At 37.1% G+C, this 19,658-nt stretch overlaps 1 protein-coding gene and 1 long non-coding RNA gene across 5 annotated transcripts in view; both read left to right on the top strand.

Moving 5' to 3' along the window:
• Positions 1 to 19,658, top strand: part of LOC127879698 (protein MCM10 homolog) — a 49,089-nt gene that overhangs the window by 17,127 nt on the left and 12,304 nt on the right. For all 4 annotated transcript variants that reach the window (XM_052426716.1, XM_052426709.1, XM_052426694.1 and 1 more), the window contains 7 exons: positions 1,159 to 1,260; positions 5,037 to 5,171; positions 7,997 to 8,180; positions 13,770 to 13,935; positions 14,466 to 14,624; positions 18,960 to 19,087; positions 19,464 to 19,544. In XM_052426716.1, the coding sequence (XP_052282676.1) occupies positions 1,159 to 1,260; positions 5,037 to 5,171; positions 7,997 to 8,180; positions 13,770 to 13,935; positions 14,466 to 14,624; positions 18,960 to 19,087; positions 19,464 to 19,544 (955 nt within the window). The remainder of the gene's footprint in view (positions 1 to 1,158; positions 1,261 to 5,036; positions 5,172 to 7,996; positions 8,181 to 13,769; positions 13,936 to 14,465; positions 14,625 to 18,959; positions 19,088 to 19,463; positions 19,545 to 19,658) is intronic.
• On the top strand, positions 10,556 to 12,007 carry LOC127880192 (uncharacterized). The gene is made up of 2 exons (XR_008049454.1): positions 10,556 to 10,780; positions 10,885 to 12,007. It is a non-coding gene; the product is annotated as an uncharacterized LOC127880192 (long non-coding RNA).

The following is a 19,658-nucleotide window of genomic DNA, read 5'->3' as shown; positions in this document are numbered from 1 at the left end:
ATTCATTTGAAGGTGAAGGTCACTGTGACCTTCAATATAAAAATGTTAAAGTTGTTATAACTTTGGTATGCTTGGACCTAGAGTCTTGAAACTTGACATGAAGGTTGGCCAGAACTAGTAAGTAACCACTGGACATTTCAAGGTCATTCATTTGAAGGTCAAGGTCACTGTGACCTTGAATGTAAAAATGTTCAAGTTGTTATAACTTTGGTATGCTTGGACCTAGAGTCTTGAAACTTGACATGAAGGTTGGCCAGAACTAGTAAGTAACCACTGGACATTTCAAGGTCATTCATTTGAAGGTCAAGGTCACTGTGACCTTGAATGTACAAATGTTAAAGTTCTTATTTCATGTTATAACTTTGGTATGCTTGTACCTAGAGTCTTCAAACTTGAAATAAAGATTGGCCAGTACTAGAAGATGACCACTGGTCATTTCAATGTCATTCATTTGAAGGTCAAGGTCACTGTGACCTTAAATGTTAAAATGTTAAAATTGTTATAACTTTGGTATGCTTGGACATAGAGTCTTCAAACTTGACATGAAGGTTTGCAAGCACACTTAGATGACCACTGGTCATTTCAAGGTCATTCATTCTAAGGTCAAGGTCACTGTGACCTTGAATGTAAAAATGTTAAAGTTCTTATAACTTTGGTAGGTAAAAATGTTAAAGTTCTTATTCCATGTTATAACTTTGGTATGCTTGTACCTAGAGTCTTCAAACTTGACATAAAGGTTGGCCAGTACTAGAAGATCACCACTGCTCATTTCAATGTCATTCATTTGAAGGTCAAGGTCACTGTGACCTTCAATGTTAAAATGTTAAAATTGTTATATGCATTCAAAACATAACACAAGGTTTGCTCATGCCTTGAAAAGTACTTACATTTCATTTTGACCTTTGAACAATATTTCAGTAATTTAAGTATTGCATTGACAAAAACACGAAAGGTACTTTCCTGTCATTTAAATCAAAAATCCGGCTTCAATGCGGTCATCTCCGACCGCGGAACTCTTGTTTACAGTATAAGCCATGTTGATCATGTGAGTGTAAGGTCACTGACAGAAAAACAGGGAGAAAGTGAGCGGCAAATGTGTAAATGTGGTCCCCCAAGTTATGAGAATCTTTCAAAGTGCTCATGTCTTATCTTTTGCAGGTGTTGATGACAACCCATTTTTCAGTGGCCCCAACAAGGAACTGACAGCTAGCGAACTGTTTGGGGAGTCAGACGACAGCGATTGGGAGGATCTTGCAGGCGGTAAGAATACTGTGTTAGGGTAAGAATACTGTAATGGGGTAAGAACTCGTTGCTGGGGTAAAAATACTGTGCTTGTTGAGAATACTGTGTTGGGTAAGAATATTGTGTTGGGGTGAGAATACTGTGCTTGGTGAGAATATTGTGTTGGGGTAAGAATACTGTGTTGAGGTAAGAGTACTGTGTTGGGGTAAGAGTACTGTACTGGGGTAAGAACTCGTTGCTGGGGTGAGAATACTGTGCTGGGGTGAGAATACTGTGCAGGGGTGAGAAGACTGTGCAGGGGTGAGAATACTGTGCTGGGGTGAGAATACTGTGCTGGGGTAAGAACTCGTTGCTGGGGTGAGAATACTGTGCTTGGGTGAGAATACTGTGCTGGGGTAAGAACTCGTTGGTGGGGTGAGAATACTGTGCTTGGTTGAGAAAACTGTGCTGGGGTAAGAATTCTGTGTTGGGGTAAGATAACTGTGCTGGGGTTAGAATACTGTGCTGGGGTGAGAATACAAGATTTGTGTGAAAACACAGTGCATTGTGTAAATAAAGTGTCTTGCCAGATCAGCATGCGCAGTCTACCTAGGTGGATTTTGTACCGCCCTTTTTTCATATAGTGGTTGGACAAGCTTTAGTGCAATCAGAAAAAAGCACATTTTACCATCAATTTTAATACCCTTACATAAAAAAGGCCCTACAAATAATCCCGATAATTATAGGGGAATATCACTAATAGATGTTTTGAGCAAAATTTATATAAGCATATTGAACAAAAGGCTTTCGTTTTATCTTGAAGCATATGATAAAATAACTGAGTCGCAGGCAGGGTTCCGAAAAGGATATTCGACTATTGACAATGCGTTTGTTTTGTATTCGATAATTAGTAAATATTTATGTCGTAAAAAACGCAAATTATATGTCGCATTTGTAGATTTTACAAAGGCATTCGATTTTGTCAATAGGAGACGGTTACTCTTGACTTTAGTGAATAATAATGTTGGTGGGAATCTATTACTGGCTATAAAAGCCCTATACAAGAATGTTAAAACACAAGTTAGGTCAAATAATACATTAAGTGACGTTATTGAATGTACTATGGGAGTACGACAAGGCTGTAATTTAAGCCCTATTCTGTTCTGTTTGTATATCAATGAATTATATGAATATTTAAAAAGTAAGAACATAAGAGGTATACAACTTACCCCAGATTATGTTGAAATATTTATGTTATTATTTGCTGACGATGTAGCACTGGCTTCGGATACAGTTTCAGGTCTACAACAGCAGCTAAATCATCTTCACGAATTTTGTGTTGTCTCTAAATTAAATGTAAATGTGGATAAGACAAAAATTGTTGTATTCAAAAATGGTGGTCGACCTGCTTTGAACGAAAAATGGTATTACAATAATGCACTATTGGAATGTGTGCAAGGATTCAATTATGTAGGTGTTCATTTTTCGTCTAGCCTGTCTATGTTTAAAATGGCAGAAAACATGTCTTGTAAAGCAAAACGTGTCATTATATCTATGCTTTCGTCACTATACGACTATATGCCTATGCCATATCATTGTTACTTTAAGATTGTTGATGCTAAGGTAATGCCTATTTTATTATATGGATCGGAATTATGGGGGCTAAAAGCTTTTGAAGTTGTAGAAAGAGTTCACACATATGCATGTAAAAGATTTATGTCAGCACCAATATACTCATGTAATAATGCTATTATAGGTGATTGTGGTAGATATCCAATACATATTTATTCATCTATGAGAGTTGTAAAATATTGGTTACGATTACTGGAAACACCATATTCCCGTCATACTAAAAAGTGCTATGAAATGTTGAAATGTTTTAATGACATAGGATACGTAAACTGGGTTACTTCATTACGAAATCACTTGCAATCCATAGGGTTTGGTTATGTGTGGGAACAACAAGCAGTTGCTAATAAACCATTATTTTTGATAAATTATGCTCAACGATTAAAAGACATTTTTGTACAGCAGTGGATAGAAGCGTGTAATAGTTCTTCAAAACTAAAAACATACAATGGATTTAAAAGTAACTTTGAATTTGAGTCATATTTAAATATTTTAACAATCCGTAAATTTCGTAACGCTTATGTATGTTTTCGAATTTCTTCACATAAGCTCATGATTGAACAGGGTCGCTATTTGAATATCGACAGGGACCGAAGGTTGTGTCCTTTTTGTAAAAATGATATTGAAAATGAATTTCATTTTCTTCTAATATGTACAACATACTTAGACCTTCGTAAAATGTATATACCCATAAAGTACTATACACCCGCTACTACAAATAAATTTAATAAAATCATGAGTTCCCGTGAAGAAAAGTTGATCAGGAGTATTGCTATGTTCTTGTATTATGCTTTTGAAAGAAGAAATGCGTTGCTGAATAGCAATTAATTATAAATAGCTGGATCTATATGTGTATATGCGATGTTGTTTGTATTATGAGACTATGTGATGCTATTTGTATTATGTTATTTCTATAATGTGACTTTGCGATTTTGCTTGTATTATGTTAATATGCGATGTTATTTGTATTATGCTTTTGAACGAAGAAATGCATTACTGAATATCATTTAATTATCAATAGCTGTACCATTACATATGTATGTTGTCTATATGTGTATTGATATGTGTGACTATGCTATGTTATTTGTACTTGCAAGGGCCGGAGGCCACATAGCAATAAACATTGAATTGAATTGAATTGAACCATAACTTGTTGTCCTTATCTACTACAAATTGCACAGGTTGTTAAAGGACAGTAATTTATGCATTATTTTCCCATGACACTCATATTGAAAAATCTCATGAAACTGGATTTTAATCTGACGATGCAACTTAAATGCCAATAAACCTGGTAGCCACTGTTTTTACTACTAAAAGTTATCTTTTTTTACTTATTCTTTGCTTCTAATAGGGCTGTTTGTTTGAGATTTTTTCGTTTTCTTTCTTTTAAATGATATCAAAGCTGCGTAGATTGTCAGTTGTTAATTACAACTTAGCCTTTTCTTGTTCTTTCTTTTAAATGATCTAAAAGCTGCTTAGGTTGTCAGTAGTAACTGCAACTTAGCCTTAAATTCATACAATTAAAATTTCAGTCAGCCAGGTAAAATCGTTATAACTAATAGACTTTCACTACACCCCTGCATTGTGAAAATGGTGGATAATTTTAAAGGTTTCACAAACTGTATTAATCACAGGATAACTTGAGCCGCACTCTTTCAAAACTGGGTTAAATGCATGTGGGTAAAGTGTTGTCTCCGATTAGCCCGTGCAGTGTGCACAGAATACTCACTGACGACACTTTCCACTTCTATGGAATTTTTGGTTGATAAGAAGTCTCTTCTTAACCAATTTCTAGTTTAAGCGAAAATAATTGAATGTTGTGCATTTTGTATAATAGAATATTGCATATATTGAGCATGACAATAAGTACATGCATTTATAGAAAACATATCATTACCTTTGATATAAATAATCCTGCGTATGGAAAAACAATCATGTTCAGTGATCAATCACAGCTTGTATTTTATAGTTGTCTCAAAATATTCATGTGCCATCGATAGAATTGATATCAAATGCCATCGATAGATTGCTGTCATTTGTTTATTTAATAATATGAGCCTCGTTCTGTGAAAACGGGGTAAAATGCATGTGGGTATTGTCCCTTATAAGCCTGTGCAGACTGTACAGGCTAATCTGGGGCGACAATTTACGCACACGCTAAATGCCCTGTTTTCCGGTTTCCTCAGAGGAGAAGGTGAAACTGAGCAGTGAGGGTGAGGAGATTAAGAAGCTGATCAAGACGGGCGAGCAGAAACGACAGGCCCATGCCCCCAGCTATGACCCCGCCCTGATCAAGAAACCTGTGCCTTCAAGATGGACTGGTGGGTCAATGGCCCTGGCTTAATGTGTTTCTTTTGCTATATTTACAATTTGCTGTTGAACCCTTATCTAGGGTTGATCTAGGATGTTTTGTGAAGAAAATGTTGTGGCCAAATACAATTTTCCTCAGTTAAATTTGCTAATTTTTATACGCCCGTCTATGACGGGACGTATTATGGTATACCCCGCGTCCGTCTGTCCGTCCGTCCGTCCGTCTGTTAATGTCGTACGCTACGTCAAATATCCTTTGACAGATTTTCTTCAAATTTTAACACAATCTTAATATTGATAAACCCTGATCCCCTTTCGTTTTTGACGGAATTCTGAATTGTCGTTCCAGAGTTATGGGACTTTGTTCGTCAAAATTTCGTGATTTCATTGAATGTCCTACTGTAGCTCAAATATCCTTCGATGGATTTTTTTCAAATTTCAACACAATCTTAATATTGATAAACCCTGATCCCCTTTCGTTTTTGACGGAATTCTGAATTGTCGTTCCAGAGTTATGGGACTTTGTTCGTCAAAATTTCGTGATTTCATTGAATGTCCTACTGTAGCTCAAATATCCTTCGATGGATTTTTTTCAAATTTCAACACAATCTTAATATTGATAAACCCTGATCCCCTTTCGTTTTTGACGGAATTCTGAATTGTCGTTCCAGAGTTATGGGACTTTGTTCGTCAAAATTTCGTGATTTCATTGAATGTCCTACTGTACCTCAAATATCCTTCGATGGATTTTTTTTTTTTTTTTTTTTAGTATCCCTGAAAAATTGAACAAGGTGAGCTTTTTTCTATTCCGATTGTACACTACCACTTACCCATCTAAATTTCTCTTTTATTATTGGTCAAAATATCTATAACAGGTTTACTTCAACTCCATATCCTCTAAAGAAATGCATACATATACTCAAAAAAAGATATGGTATGAATGTCAAGGAGACGGCGCTCCATGCTCATGTACTTATAAAATAAACCATGTATTCAAATACAAATAAACTGAAGTAAAAAAATGATTCAAAGGGTTATTTATTACCTTACTACTTCATTGGCGAACGACGGGCGTATCATGCGCTCATGGCGCAGCTGTTTATTCACCATGGCCTAATTTGAAGAGTAGGGCATTTATTTTTGAACTTGCATATGTACTGTTAAGTTTATGTTTTGTTTCAATAATATTTCATGCATATAATGCAATTTAGTTACTTTGCATTTTTACATAGAAGAAAATATTTAGGCTGTCCAGGCATGCAAAAGAATGAAGGTTGAGTAAAAACTAGAAAAGTACAAAATATATGATCTTGAAATTTCATTTACAGATAGTGCTGTAGGTTTGTCATTCATCCGTCTGTCCAACCCTCTCTTTCATGGCCCTGTTTGTTAATCACTGTGTCCAAAGGAAATTATTGATCTATATTGTAAGGTAACGGTACATAAGATATGATAATGAGGCTAAAATGAACATAGGCTTTGACAATATAACAATACACATGTGAAGATTAATGTGAATAAGAACATAATGCCCAATCATTTATTCTGTGTAATTATCTAAAATGATTTTAAAAGGGTTAGTCCTCTCTACTCTTTTATAAACATTTCAGCATAACACCTTTATCAAAATATAGAAAATATTTATTGCCTTCATTTTAAACTCTTTGAACACAACATGTACTATCATAATGTTGACGATTAATACTGTCCTGACATTTAACATTATGACGTCACAGACAAAATATTATTTTCTATGATCACCAGTGAATTAAAATCTATATACAACCAAAGCTTACTAAGTTTCTTTTTATTTTATGCTTTTTTCAGCGTTTATCCACTTTGTAAAAAAGTTTAACTAGAGAATTTCGCAGGAATAATGACATTATTTTGTTAAAAAATGACGTCATTTCACAGTAAAAACCATGAAAATTATCAAGATTTTCACTGTTCATTTTCACCGTTTGAATCAGTGATATATCAGATTTAATTCACTGATGTTTCTCTTATAATCACCGGAAATCATAAAATAAAAAAAGCGCCTAACATGAACAAATACGCCAAATTGAAATGACATGGAGTTTTCAATGGTAGGGATATCCTTCGTTGTTTATAAAACTAATAAGTGAATAATGCATACACTTTTTTGTAACATTTTATTTGTTTGCCTCTTTAAAATACATTTTATAAAGAACACATAGAAAGAACACATAGATATGAGCCTTGCTCTGTGAAAAGCGGGATTAATGCATGTGCCGAGAGTATCATGCATGTGCCGAGAGTATCATGCATGTGCCGAGAGTATCATGCATGTGCCGAGAGTATCATGCATGTGCCGAGAGTATCATGCATGTGCCGAGAGTATCATGCATGTGCCGAGAGTATCATGCATGTGCCGAGAGTATCATGCATGTGCCGAGAGTATCATGCATGTGCCGAGAGTATCATGCATGTGCCGAGAGTATCATGCATGTGCCGAGAGTATCATGCATGTGCTGAGAGTATCATGCATGTGCCGAGAGTATCATGCATGTGCCGAGAGTATCATGCATGTGCCGAGAGTATCATGCATGTGCCGAGAGTATCATGCATGTGCCGAGAGTATCATGCATGTGCCGAGAGTATCGTGCCAGATTAGCTTGTGGAGTCCGCTCTTATGATATTTTCGTTTAAAGAAAGTCTCTTGTTAGCAAAAATCTAGTTTAGGCGGAAAGTGTCGTTCCTGATTAGGCTGTGTGGACTGCACAAGCTAATCTGGAATGACACTTTATGTACATGCATTAAACCCCCTTTTCACTGAGCACAGCTCATATATATTTGAAATATGTTTTCTTTTCAGACATGAACACAGTGCCAAAGAGATCCCAGCCTGCTCCTGATGCTAGCCCAAAATTGAACCCCGAGACTGGTACAGTGAGTGGCAAGTACTGTGTGCGTGAGGAATTCCTGCCCAAGACAACCAGTTTACTGAAGGAGGATGAGAGGGAATCAGTCACCGACCCCTTCTGTGGCATCAGGATTGTGTAAGGTTTACTTTTTACATTCAGGGAAAATATTTGTCAGAAACATCTTAAAGGCTCATAGAAGATTCCACAAGGGAAAGGAACCATGGAGATTTAACAAACACATAAAATAAAGCATTATGACCAAATGACATTTTATATACATGTATTCTTCAAATGAATGAACTTGAACGTTATATTCAGTTTATTGTTTACATTTTGTTACCTACTTCACTGTTATTTAAAATATAAATGTCAGGCATGATGAAAGTTTTAATTGAAATATATTGTGGTAAATATTGTGGGCATTGTCCAGGAAACAAATTGAGAAAATGCTTGTAATAATAAAAAAAAATCTACAAAAAACTAAGTATGTAACATAATAATTGTGTTTTTTAATTGTTGCATAAATGATTTAGTTTAAAAAATTGCATACTGTACAAGATACTTTATAGCCTGACCTCGAAGTGATTTGTCCATCTTGTGGCAGTAAACATTACTGATTACCACTTGAATAAGAAATACATCAAGCTTGTCTTGAGAAACAGTATACACTTATTTCATGGATGCGCGGTGAACAGTCAAAACTGTTTCCCAAGGTATCAGGGATGACTTTGGTACTGTTGCCCGAGGCCGATAGGCCGAGGGCAACAGTTCCAAATGTCAGCCCTGATACCGAGGGACAACAGTTTTGACTGTTCACCAAGCATCCATGAAATAAGTGTTTTATTACCTGATCAAATTTCCAACATAGAAATAACAGCAAACTAAATTTTTATTTACACACAACAGTAATCGATAAAATAAATAATTTTGACTGTTTAACTGTAAAATGACGTCATTTTTTCGACGAAATGACGTCATTATTCCAGCGGGCAACAGTTCAAACTGTTGACCGGTCAACAGTTCGATATTCACCGGTAACAGTTTAAAACATTGCAAATTTCTTTTTCGACGAGGAAATAGCAAAAAATAATTAATTATCATTTATATAAGACATCAGGTAATAATTTGTCTTGGAGGACAATATGATTATAGTAAAAACAGTGTCCACACAACCGAAAATCTCCTAAAATGGATTTAATTAAAGTGTAACCCTCTCCCATACACCTTTTAGGCATTTGCCTATTTTAATTGTATATTCTTATTTTTAGCTCACCTGATTGCTCAGGTGAGCTTTTGTTACCGGTCTTTGTCCGTCTTATGTCCGTCCGTCTGTTAACATTTGCTCGTAAACACTCTAGAGGCCACATTTCTTGGCCCATCTTCATGAAACTTGGTCAGAAGCTTTGTCCCAATGAAATCTCGGCCGAATTCGAAACTGGGTTGTGCCGGGTCATAAACTAGGTCACTAGGTCAAAAAAAAGAAAAACCTTGTAAACACTGTAGAAGTCACATTTCATGCCCAATTTTCTTGTAACTTTGTCAAAATGTTTGTCTTAATGATATCTTGGTTGAGTTCAAAAGTGGTTCTGTACGTTGAAAAACATGGCCGCCAGTGGGCTGGGCAGATTTCCTTATTTGGCTATAGAGAAACCTTGTAAACACTCTAGAAGTCACAATTTTTGCCCAATCATCATGAAAGTTGGTCAAAACATTGATTCAATTGATGTCTCGGACGAGTTTGAAAATGGTCCAGATCGATGAAAAAACATGGCCGCCAGTGGGCGGGGCATTTTTCTCTATATGTATATAGTGAAAACATGTCAAGACTCTAGAAGTCACATTTTTGGCCCTATTTTCATGAAATTTTGTCAGAACTTTTGTTTCCTAGATACGTGAGTTATGTTTGAAAATGGTTCCGGTCTGTTGAAAAACATGGTTGCCAGGGGGATGTGGCAGTTTTCCTTATATTTAGATAGTAAAAAGGCTTGCAAACAATCATGAATTAAGGTCATGTAACATGTGAGACAACACTTCTAAATATTGCATTTAAGAATACAGTAGTGACTCCCCTTTGATTATAAATGTTTTCATAATAATACAGTGTAGTTGTGTTTCATTTATGTGTTAATTGTTATTCAAGGTTGGATGTTTTTATGCCCCCTTTCGAAGAAAAGGGGGCATATAGTGATCTGACTGTCCGTCCATCTGTCTGTCTGTCTTTCCGTCACACTTTGCTTTTAGGTTTCCAAAAATGCTCATAACTTCTATGTCCCTTGAGATTTAACCTTCATATTTGGTATGCATGTGTAAATGGACAAGGCCTTTCCTTACGCACACATTTTTTTAGCCCTGTGACCTTGACCTTGAACTTTGGGTCCGCGTTTAGGTTTCAAAATCTGCGTTTAGGTTTCGAAAAATGCTCATAACTTCTATGTCCCTTGAAATATAACCTTCATATTTGGTATGCATGTGTATATGGACAAGGCCTTTCCATACGAATTTTTTTTTTTACCCCTGTGACCTTGACCTTGAACTGAGGGTCCGCGTTTAGGTTTCGAAATCTGCGTTAAGGTTAAAAAAATGCTCATAACTTCTATGTCCCTTGAGATATAACCTTCATATTTGGTATGCATGTGTATATGGACAAGGCCTTTCCATATGCACACAATTTTTTACCCCTGTGACCTTGACCTTGAACTTAGGGTCCGCGTTTAGGTTTCGAAATCTGCGTTTAGGTTTTGAAAAATGCTCATAACTTCTATGTCCCTTGATATATAACCTTCATATTTGGTATGCATGTGTATATGGACAAGGCCTTTCCATCTAAATCTGCATTTAGGTTTCGAAAAATGCTCATAACTTCTATGTCCCTTGAGATATAACCTTCATATTTGGTATGCATGTGTATATGGACAAGGCCTTTCCATACGCACAATTTTTTTTACCCCTGTGACCTGCGCTGTCCGTCCGTCCACATTTGGTTAGTAAACACTCTAGCATTCACATTTCTCAAGCATTCTTTATCAAAGTTGCTGAAAGATCTCAGTCAAGATTGATGATGAGCAAAATCACATAATTAATGCCATAATTATTGCCCTTAGATTGTCCAAATTTTCATTATATTATACAAAATCCTTGTAAGCAAAGTTTGATGTTTGATGTTTGGGGGGTCAACTCATAATATAGGTCACCATTTCAAATCTTACAAAAACAAAAACACTCCCTACGCCAGAGCTTTGGTTCAATAATGATGAAACTTGACCAGGATGTTTGTCTGGTCAATATCTAGGTCATGTTTGACATTAGGTAAAGATTGAATGAACCGACTCCTCTCAGGTGAGCAACTAAGGCCATCTTGGCCCTCTTGTTATTATTAACCAGGTTTTCCGAAGGAAAAAACTGGTTATTAGATTGGCGAATGCGGGCGGGCTGGCTGGCTGGCTGGCTGGCTGGCGGGCTGGCGGAATAAGCTTGTCCGGGCCATAACTATGTCGTTCATTGTCAGATTTTTAAATCATTTGGCACATTTGTTCACCATCATTGGACGGTGTGTCGCGCGAAATAATTACGTCGATATCTCCAAGGTCAAGGTCACACTTTGAGTTCAAAGGTCAAAAATGGCCATAAATGAGCTTGTCCGAGCCATAACTATGTCGTTCATCGTCAGATTTTAAAATCATTTGGCACATTTGTTCACCATCATTGGACGGTGTGTCGCGCTAAAAAATTACGTCGATATCTCCAAGGTCAAGGTCACACTTTGAGTTCAAAGGTCAAAAATGGCCATAAATGAGCTTGTCCTGGCCATAACTATGTCATTCATTGTGAGATTTTAAAATCATTTGGCACATTTGTTCACCATCATGGGACGGTGTGTCCCACGAAAGAATCACGTCAATATCTCCAATGTCAAGGTCGCCACGACTAAAAAAAGATTTAAAAAAAAAAAAAAACTTACAAAGGGGGTTAATTTTTTTTGGTCATTTCAAAAGTTCAGTTTGAGTTTTCTCCCTTTATCAGATTTTTTTTTCACAATGAAAACCTGGTTTTGTGACAATTTTGTCCCTTGTTTTCACTTTAATTGGGATTTAAACGTAAAAAAAACAAAAACTAAATATTTATTGTCCCCTTCCGGTGAAACCTGAGGGGACTTATGGTTTGCACTCCGTCTGTCTGTCAGTCTGTCTGTCAGTCCGTCACACTTTTCTGGATCCTGCGATAACTTTAAAAGTTCTTCATATTTTTTCATGAAACTTGAAACATGGATAGATGGCAATATGGAGATTATGCACGTCATTTCATTTTGTTCCTATGTCAAAAATTCTGGTTGCTATGGCAACAAATAAAAATAACAAATATTTTAACTGACAATGGTGGAGTTTCACCTGAAGGGGACCATATTGCTTGGCAATCTCTTGTTCAACATAACAATAGATGAATACAAAAACTAAATAAATAGTAGTAAAGCTGAATTTTATTCAATATACTTGAGACAAATGATAAAGGTGAGGTCTTACTTAGGGTATTGAGTGTTTAAAATTCAATTGTGTACACTATACTTTATTAACCTTACAATGTCAATATGCATACATGCCATAATTTTTCAGACCAATTCCGGGACATTGAGTTAAATTGTCCGGGACTTTTGCCGATTTTCCGGGACATGTATAAAATGTAGCGATATTTATAGACATACGCATTTTTTGGTACGTTTTTTTTTGTTTCGCATCGTTAATTGCAAAAGTTCGAAAGCCTATCCGAAATACACTTGATCTATTGACGTCAAATTAAACATTACTACTTCTGTTACTAGATACAAGCCACGTGTTTTCAGTGTAAGCGTTCTAAACATAGATGGTGACGTCACTGCGTTATTGTTATTAAGACCGGTGTGTAACGCGTAGTTGTTGAAACGCCTTTATTCATTTATAACATTTATATAATAAAAAATACAACAATACAGTACCGTTAGATCGTCAACTCAAATCAATTCACAATACATACAACCAATCACAATAAAACAAATACAACAAAACAGTACCGGTAGATCGTCAACTTAAAATCCGGACAGTCACACTGCTTTAAATTTTTTACTCAGCGATGTTGGACTTCAGATGTGTGAACAACTATCATTTGCCCTTACGCAGCGGGAAATAATGACGTAGTAGATTAAAGTCAATTAACAACCACATTAAACAATGCCGCCTTTTCGGTTTGACCGCGAACGTGAGACAATCGATATGATAACAGGACCCCTGTTAATTGATCGATTTTGACACGTAGCGTAGTCTGCCTATCGGGTAGGCATTGTCATGGAGACGCTGCAGATATACACAGATTCGAGGTGCAGTTAAGCCTAAGATAAGGTACATGTATATATGGATTTTGTAAATTTCGGGACATTTGACAGATTTCTGGGACAGCGGGACAAGTTCTTCATTTCCGGGACTGTCCCGGACAATCCAGGACGTATGGCATGTATGCAATATGACTCTCAGGCTCAATTGTGAAACAAGGTTATATGTAACCAGCATAAAACCAGAACAGCCTGCAACTAAATCTCAGTCTATTCAGGTTCTATGGTATTTTCTGCTCATCAGCATCAAAGGGTTGGAAATGAATGCTTAGATAACAATGACATTAAATATGTTTGCACCAAACACAATCACAGATGTCAGTGTAATAAAGATTGTCATTAAGCTGGCGATTGTCTCGTTGTCATAGCAACCCGCGTATCTCCATGGAGGAGTTCAGGCGGAAAATGGACGGGCGACACATGGTGAAGATAAGCAGACTGGCGTCCAAGCCTGGCCACACAGACCTGCAGAAGGACAACTGGGTCACCATGGGCGTGGTTGTACACAAGACTGAGCCACGCCAGTCAGCGGCTGTATGTGGCAGTGGAGTCTTACCTGGCTCTTTAAGTTTCCTCTTCATATAAGAAATAAACCTTTCAATTTTTAAATTGCTGATAACAATTGAAATAATATTTCTGTAACTACATGTAGTTCCTTGAAGAAGTATGAGGGGGGGTATATTGGAATATTGGAGTCTCTGTGTTGGTCAGACAGTTTGCATAAAGTGTTATGAGTTTGTGGATTGAACTACCTGCACATTTTGCAAGTGAATAAATCGAAACTTTGAATATATCCTCACCATTAACTTAAGTTACAATGTGCCAGACATGTGCAATGCCCAATGATCCACACATTCCTGGCTTGTATGAGCTAACAAAAAAGTGTGTGAGGGTAGTTGTCACATTTGGGAAAACCTATAGTTGGCATTGATATTTTATCAGTTCATTTGTAAATAAAAATAATTTATTTGTAAATAAACAACAATTGTTTGGTATGATGCATTTAAAAACAATAAATTGCTTAAAAGATTTCTAAATTACAAACATGTGTTCATGTCACTCAGGGTAAGACATTCTGTATCTGGAAGCTGAGTGACCTCCAGCACTGTGATCGCACTGTGACGTTCTTCCTGTTTGGCAATGTCTACAAGGACCATTGGAAGAATGACCTTGGGGTCGTCATTGGGCTGCTCAATCCTTCAGTCATGGACAAGGCTGAAAAGGTAGCGGTTTTGAGTTAATTTTTTTTTTAAACTCAATGTTTCCAATACATAATTATCTTTGCATTGTTTGTTAATGTGTTGGTTTGTTTAGACTTTTTTGTAGACTTTCCTATCCTTAAGATAATTATAAAGGCTATTGAAAATGAATGGATTTGGTCAGTAAGAAAGTCTGTTAACTGTCCTGGATGTTTTTCCCCAGGTTGTGGTATCAGTTGTGGTATCAGCAGTAAAAATTCAATAGCTGTGGTAAACATTAGCACTATTGATTAAGATACATATGGGTAAATGCTAAAATGGGCTTGTTAGTGCCCTATTGGTTTGCGCTTTGTCAGTCATCAGTCTGTCTGAAAAATCAAGATCCTGCGATAACTCAAAAAGTACTTTAGCTAGGTTGATGAAACTGTGTGTGGATAGAGGGCCATATAGGGAATATGCAATTTATTTCAGTTTTTTCTTCATACACAAATTGTAGCTGCCATGGTTATAGAATTAAGTGAATCTAAATCACTCAAAAAGTGTTCATGCCAGGTTGATGAAATTTGGTATGGGGATACCGGGTATGCACGCTGTTTCATTTCTTTGTCATTTTTACATACAACATATGTGGATGCTATTGTTACAGAAAACTAAAATCTGGTGAATCAATAACTCAAAAAGTTCTCAAGCTATGTGGATGAACCTTTTTGTGTAGGTAGATAGATGGCGATGGTGGGAAATTTGCCTATTATTTCTGTATTTTTGTCAAACTAAAATAGAAAGTAAAAAACAAAATTTGGATCCTGCCAAAACATATAAAGTACTAAAGCTAGGCAAATGAAACTTGGTGTGAAGATAGAGTGGAGTATGTACTTTTTTTTTGTTTGACCAAAATTGGGGTTGCTGTGGTGATCCTGTTTCTACTCCGACAACATTGTAGCGGACTGCTGCTTTGTCTGTGACAGCTGTTGTTTAATTATAGTTTTGTGAAGTTGATCATCTATAATTATCACATACAGATTTCTGATAAAGCATTAATACAAGCAGACTCTTGTAAGGCGTCTCCCTGCAGTCTTAAGTTCAAATTCCCTTGCAGCCAAATATTTGTTTGTATGGATTGGTGTAGCAATTATGCCTAGGCCTTTCTTTCTACCACTGACTCTAGTAGAGCCATACATGCCAGAAATTTTCAGGTCCAAATCGGGACAGTCCATTAAAAATGTCGGGACATTTGACCAAAAAGCAGGACACCTAAAACGATCACTCATGCCATCTTTACTGAAGTCAGTAATCAGCTAATTACTTACAAAACCTCATAATTTCTGGCAAATCTTGGCGATAAATATGTTTAGAATTGCATGAACACAGACGTTCTCCATTTTCCGGAAGTAAACAAACATGTGCACAATGCGGATGAATCCATTTGGGACTAAGGCAACATTCAACGGGATGCGCGCACATCGAGCACTGTTTTTAGCTCACCTGATTGCTCAGGTGAGCTTTTGTGACCAGTCTTTGTCCGTCGTATGTCCGTCCGTCCGTTAACAGTTGCTTGTAAACACTCTAGAGGCCACATTTCTTGTCCCATCTTCATGAAACAGGGTTGTGCCAGGTCAAAAACTAGGTCACTAGGTCAAAAAAAAGAAAAACCTTGTAAACACTGTAGAAGTCACATTTCATGCCCAATCTTCATGTAACTTTGTAAAAATGTTTGTCTTAATGATATCTTGGTTAAGTTCAAAAGTGGTTCCGATCCAATGAAAAACATGGCCGCCAGTGGGCGGGGCAATTTTTCTCATTTTGCTATAGAGAAACCTTGTAAACACTCTAGCAGTCACAATTTTTTCCCATTCATCATGAAAGTTGGTCAAAACATTGATTCAATTGATGTCTCAGACGAGTTTGAAAATGGTCGAGATCGGTGAAAAAACATGGCCGCCAGTGGGCGGGGCATTTTTCTCTATATGTATATAGTGGCAGTTTTCCCTCTTTGGCTATAGAGAAACCTTGTAAACACTCTAGAAGTCACAATTTTTGCCCAATCATCATGAAAATTGGTCATAACATTGGTTTTATTGATATCTCGGACGAGTTTGAAAATGGTCCAGATTGGTGAAAAAACATGGCCGCCAGTGGGCAGAGCACTTTTCTCTATATGTATATAGTGAAAACATGTGAACACAGTAGAAGTCACATTTTTGGCCCAATTTTCATGAAATTTGCTCAGAACATTTGGTCCTTGATACGAGAGTTGAGTTAAAAATGGTTCCGGTCAGTTGAATAACATGGCTGCTGGGAGGGGGGCAGTTTTCTCATTATGCCCCCTCCCCCTTTCAAAGAAGAGGGGGTATATTGTTTTGCTCATTTCGGTCCGTCCGTCCACCAGATGGTTTCCGGATGATAACTCAAGAGCGCTTATGCCAAGGATCATGAAACTTCATAGGTACATTGATCATGACTCGCAGATGACCCCTATTGATTTTCAAGTCACTGGGTCAAAGGTCAAGGTCACGATGACCCGAAATAGTAAAATGGTTTCCGGATAATAACTCAAGAACACTTATGCCTAGGATCATGAAACGTCATAGATACATTGATCATGACTCGCAGATAACCCCTATTGATTTTCAGGTCACAAGGTCAAAGGTCAAGATGACCTGAAATAGTAAAATGGTTTCCGGATGAAAACTCAAGAACGCTTATGCCTAGGATCATGAAACTTCATAGGTACATTTATCATAACTCGTAGATGACCCCTATTGATTTTCAGGTCATTAGGTCAAAGGTCAAGGTCACGGTGACCGGATATAGTTAAATGGTTTCCAGATGATAACTCAAGAACGCTTATGCCTAGGATCATGAAACTTCATAGGTACATTGATCATGACTCGAAGATGACCCCTATTGATTTTCAGGTCACTAGGTCAAAGGTCAAGGTCACGGTGGCCTGAAATGGTAAAATGGTTTCTGGATGATAACTCAAGAAGGCTTATGCCTAGGATCATGAAACTTCATAGGTACAATGATCCTGACTCGCAGATGACCCCTATTGATTTTCAGGTCACTGGGTCAAAGGTCAAGGTCACGATGACCCGAAATAGTAAAATGGTTTTCGAATGATAACTCAAGAACACTTATGCCTAGGATCATGAAACGTCATAGATACATTGATCATGACTCGCAGATGACCCTTATTGATTTTCAGGTCACTAGGTCAAATTTCAAGGTCACGGTGACCCAAAGCAGTAAAATGGTTTCCGGATGATAACTCAAGAACGCTTATGCCTAGGTTCATGAAACTTCATAGGTATATTGATTATCAGGTCATTAGGTCAAAGGTCAAGGTCACAGTGCCAAAAAACGTATTCACACAATGGCTGTCAAGGTCACGGTGACTCAACTTAGAAAAACGGTTTCCGGATGATAACTCAAGAATGCTTACGCCTAGGATCATGAAACTTCATAGGTACATTGATCATGACTCGCAGATGAAATAATGATGAAACTTGACCAGGATGTTTGTCTGGACAATATCTAGGTCAAGTTTGACATTTGGTAAAGATTGAATGAACCGACTCCTCAGGTGAGCAAACTAGGGCCATCTTGGCCCTCTTGTTATTCAACCAATCATCAATTAACTCTAAATTTAGATTGATGCAATATGTAAAAATTATTTTCTGAAAATCAGTCACAAACGAAAGTAAATTTATGTCCCTGGTATCGGTCAGCACTCGATTTGTTTGACATATAATACACTGAATTCCGCGTAATAATTGTATCTTTGGACTTGATTTGGGCCTTGAAATACATAAGCAATCTGCTCAATGCATTACGATGCATCTATCACTAGCAATTAATGACCCTTATCAAAAAAATACCCTGGTGTGAATGCCCGATAAAATCAATAATTTGCCGATAATCGCTGATAAGGTGTCAAAAACAACACTGGATCACTCGACCAGAAGATATGGTTTGTTAATAGGGGGCAATAAAGGGATTAGCGATGGTAATTAAAGCCAGACGGAGCTTAAATAGGGAATGCTATTGTGAACTTATGGAGCATATATCGTTATGTACGAATGTTGGGACAAATAGTGTCACATCGGGACACCGGGACAAACACTCCAAAAGCAGGACTGTCCCGCCAAGATCGGGTCGTCTGGCATGTATGAGTAGAGCTGTTGTAAGTAACCAGTCTTAGTATGTGTATTTATTAGTGGATAGTGGCTTCAATTGTATTAGCTCATCCTAGAAAAGTATTGGACCATTAACTGACAACAGTTTTGCTGAATTGATAAACATTGTTATAAATGTCAAAAAATCAAAGCAAACAGGATTGGGATCTTCATTTTTCCTCAGAACCAGTCTGAGGTGGCCATCACTATCAACCACCCCCAGCAGCTGCTGTTGATGGGCGTATCCAAGGACCTGGGGCGTTGCCGAGCAACCACCAAGTCTGGCCAGCCCTGCTCCTCCTTCATCAATAAGTAAGACACTTAAGCACTTGAAGTCTCAAAGCACAGAATGAAAATCTGTACTTATGGAATAATTTTGTACTTAAAATTGCAGATGACTTTTGTTGTACTGTAGAGAAATTGCAAAACACAAAACAATATTTCATTGTTTTTGAAGATTTTGCAATAAAATAAACATAAACATGAAACCGCCTTTTGTGACATTTACAATTTTATGTATGTCACAATAAATGTTTGTAAACATTTTCCAGTTGTCAAATGAATGTTATGTGAAAGCAATGTAAATGATAATGATCAATTATAATACTTTATTAGCCTTGGTTAAATACGAATAGTGTCAGTATGCCGTAAACAGTTCCTGACAGTTGTTTCTGTTTGCCTATATTAGACAGCAAGGGGAGTACTGTACATACCATGTCCAGGCTGCATACAAGAAGTCCAGCTCCAAACGTACAGAGCTTCAGGCCAGGTCAGTTAACTGGGGTCTCATTCAGATCCCAAGGAGGGTAAATCACCCTGCTATAGCCATAACAATATTTAACAACACCGAACTATTTATGGAATCTTTAGAAAGAATAAGCTT

The sequence above is a fragment of the Dreissena polymorpha genome, chromosome 1 (genome assembly GCF_020536995.1).
Source record: "Dreissena polymorpha isolate Duluth1 chromosome 1, UMN_Dpol_1.0, whole genome shotgun sequence".
NCBI classification, from domain to species: Eukaryota; Metazoa; Mollusca; class Bivalvia; order Myida; family Dreissenidae; genus Dreissena; species Dreissena polymorpha.
The sequence above is the reverse complement of the archived record's forward strand: the minus strand, read 5'-3'. Positions and strand labels throughout refer to the sequence as shown.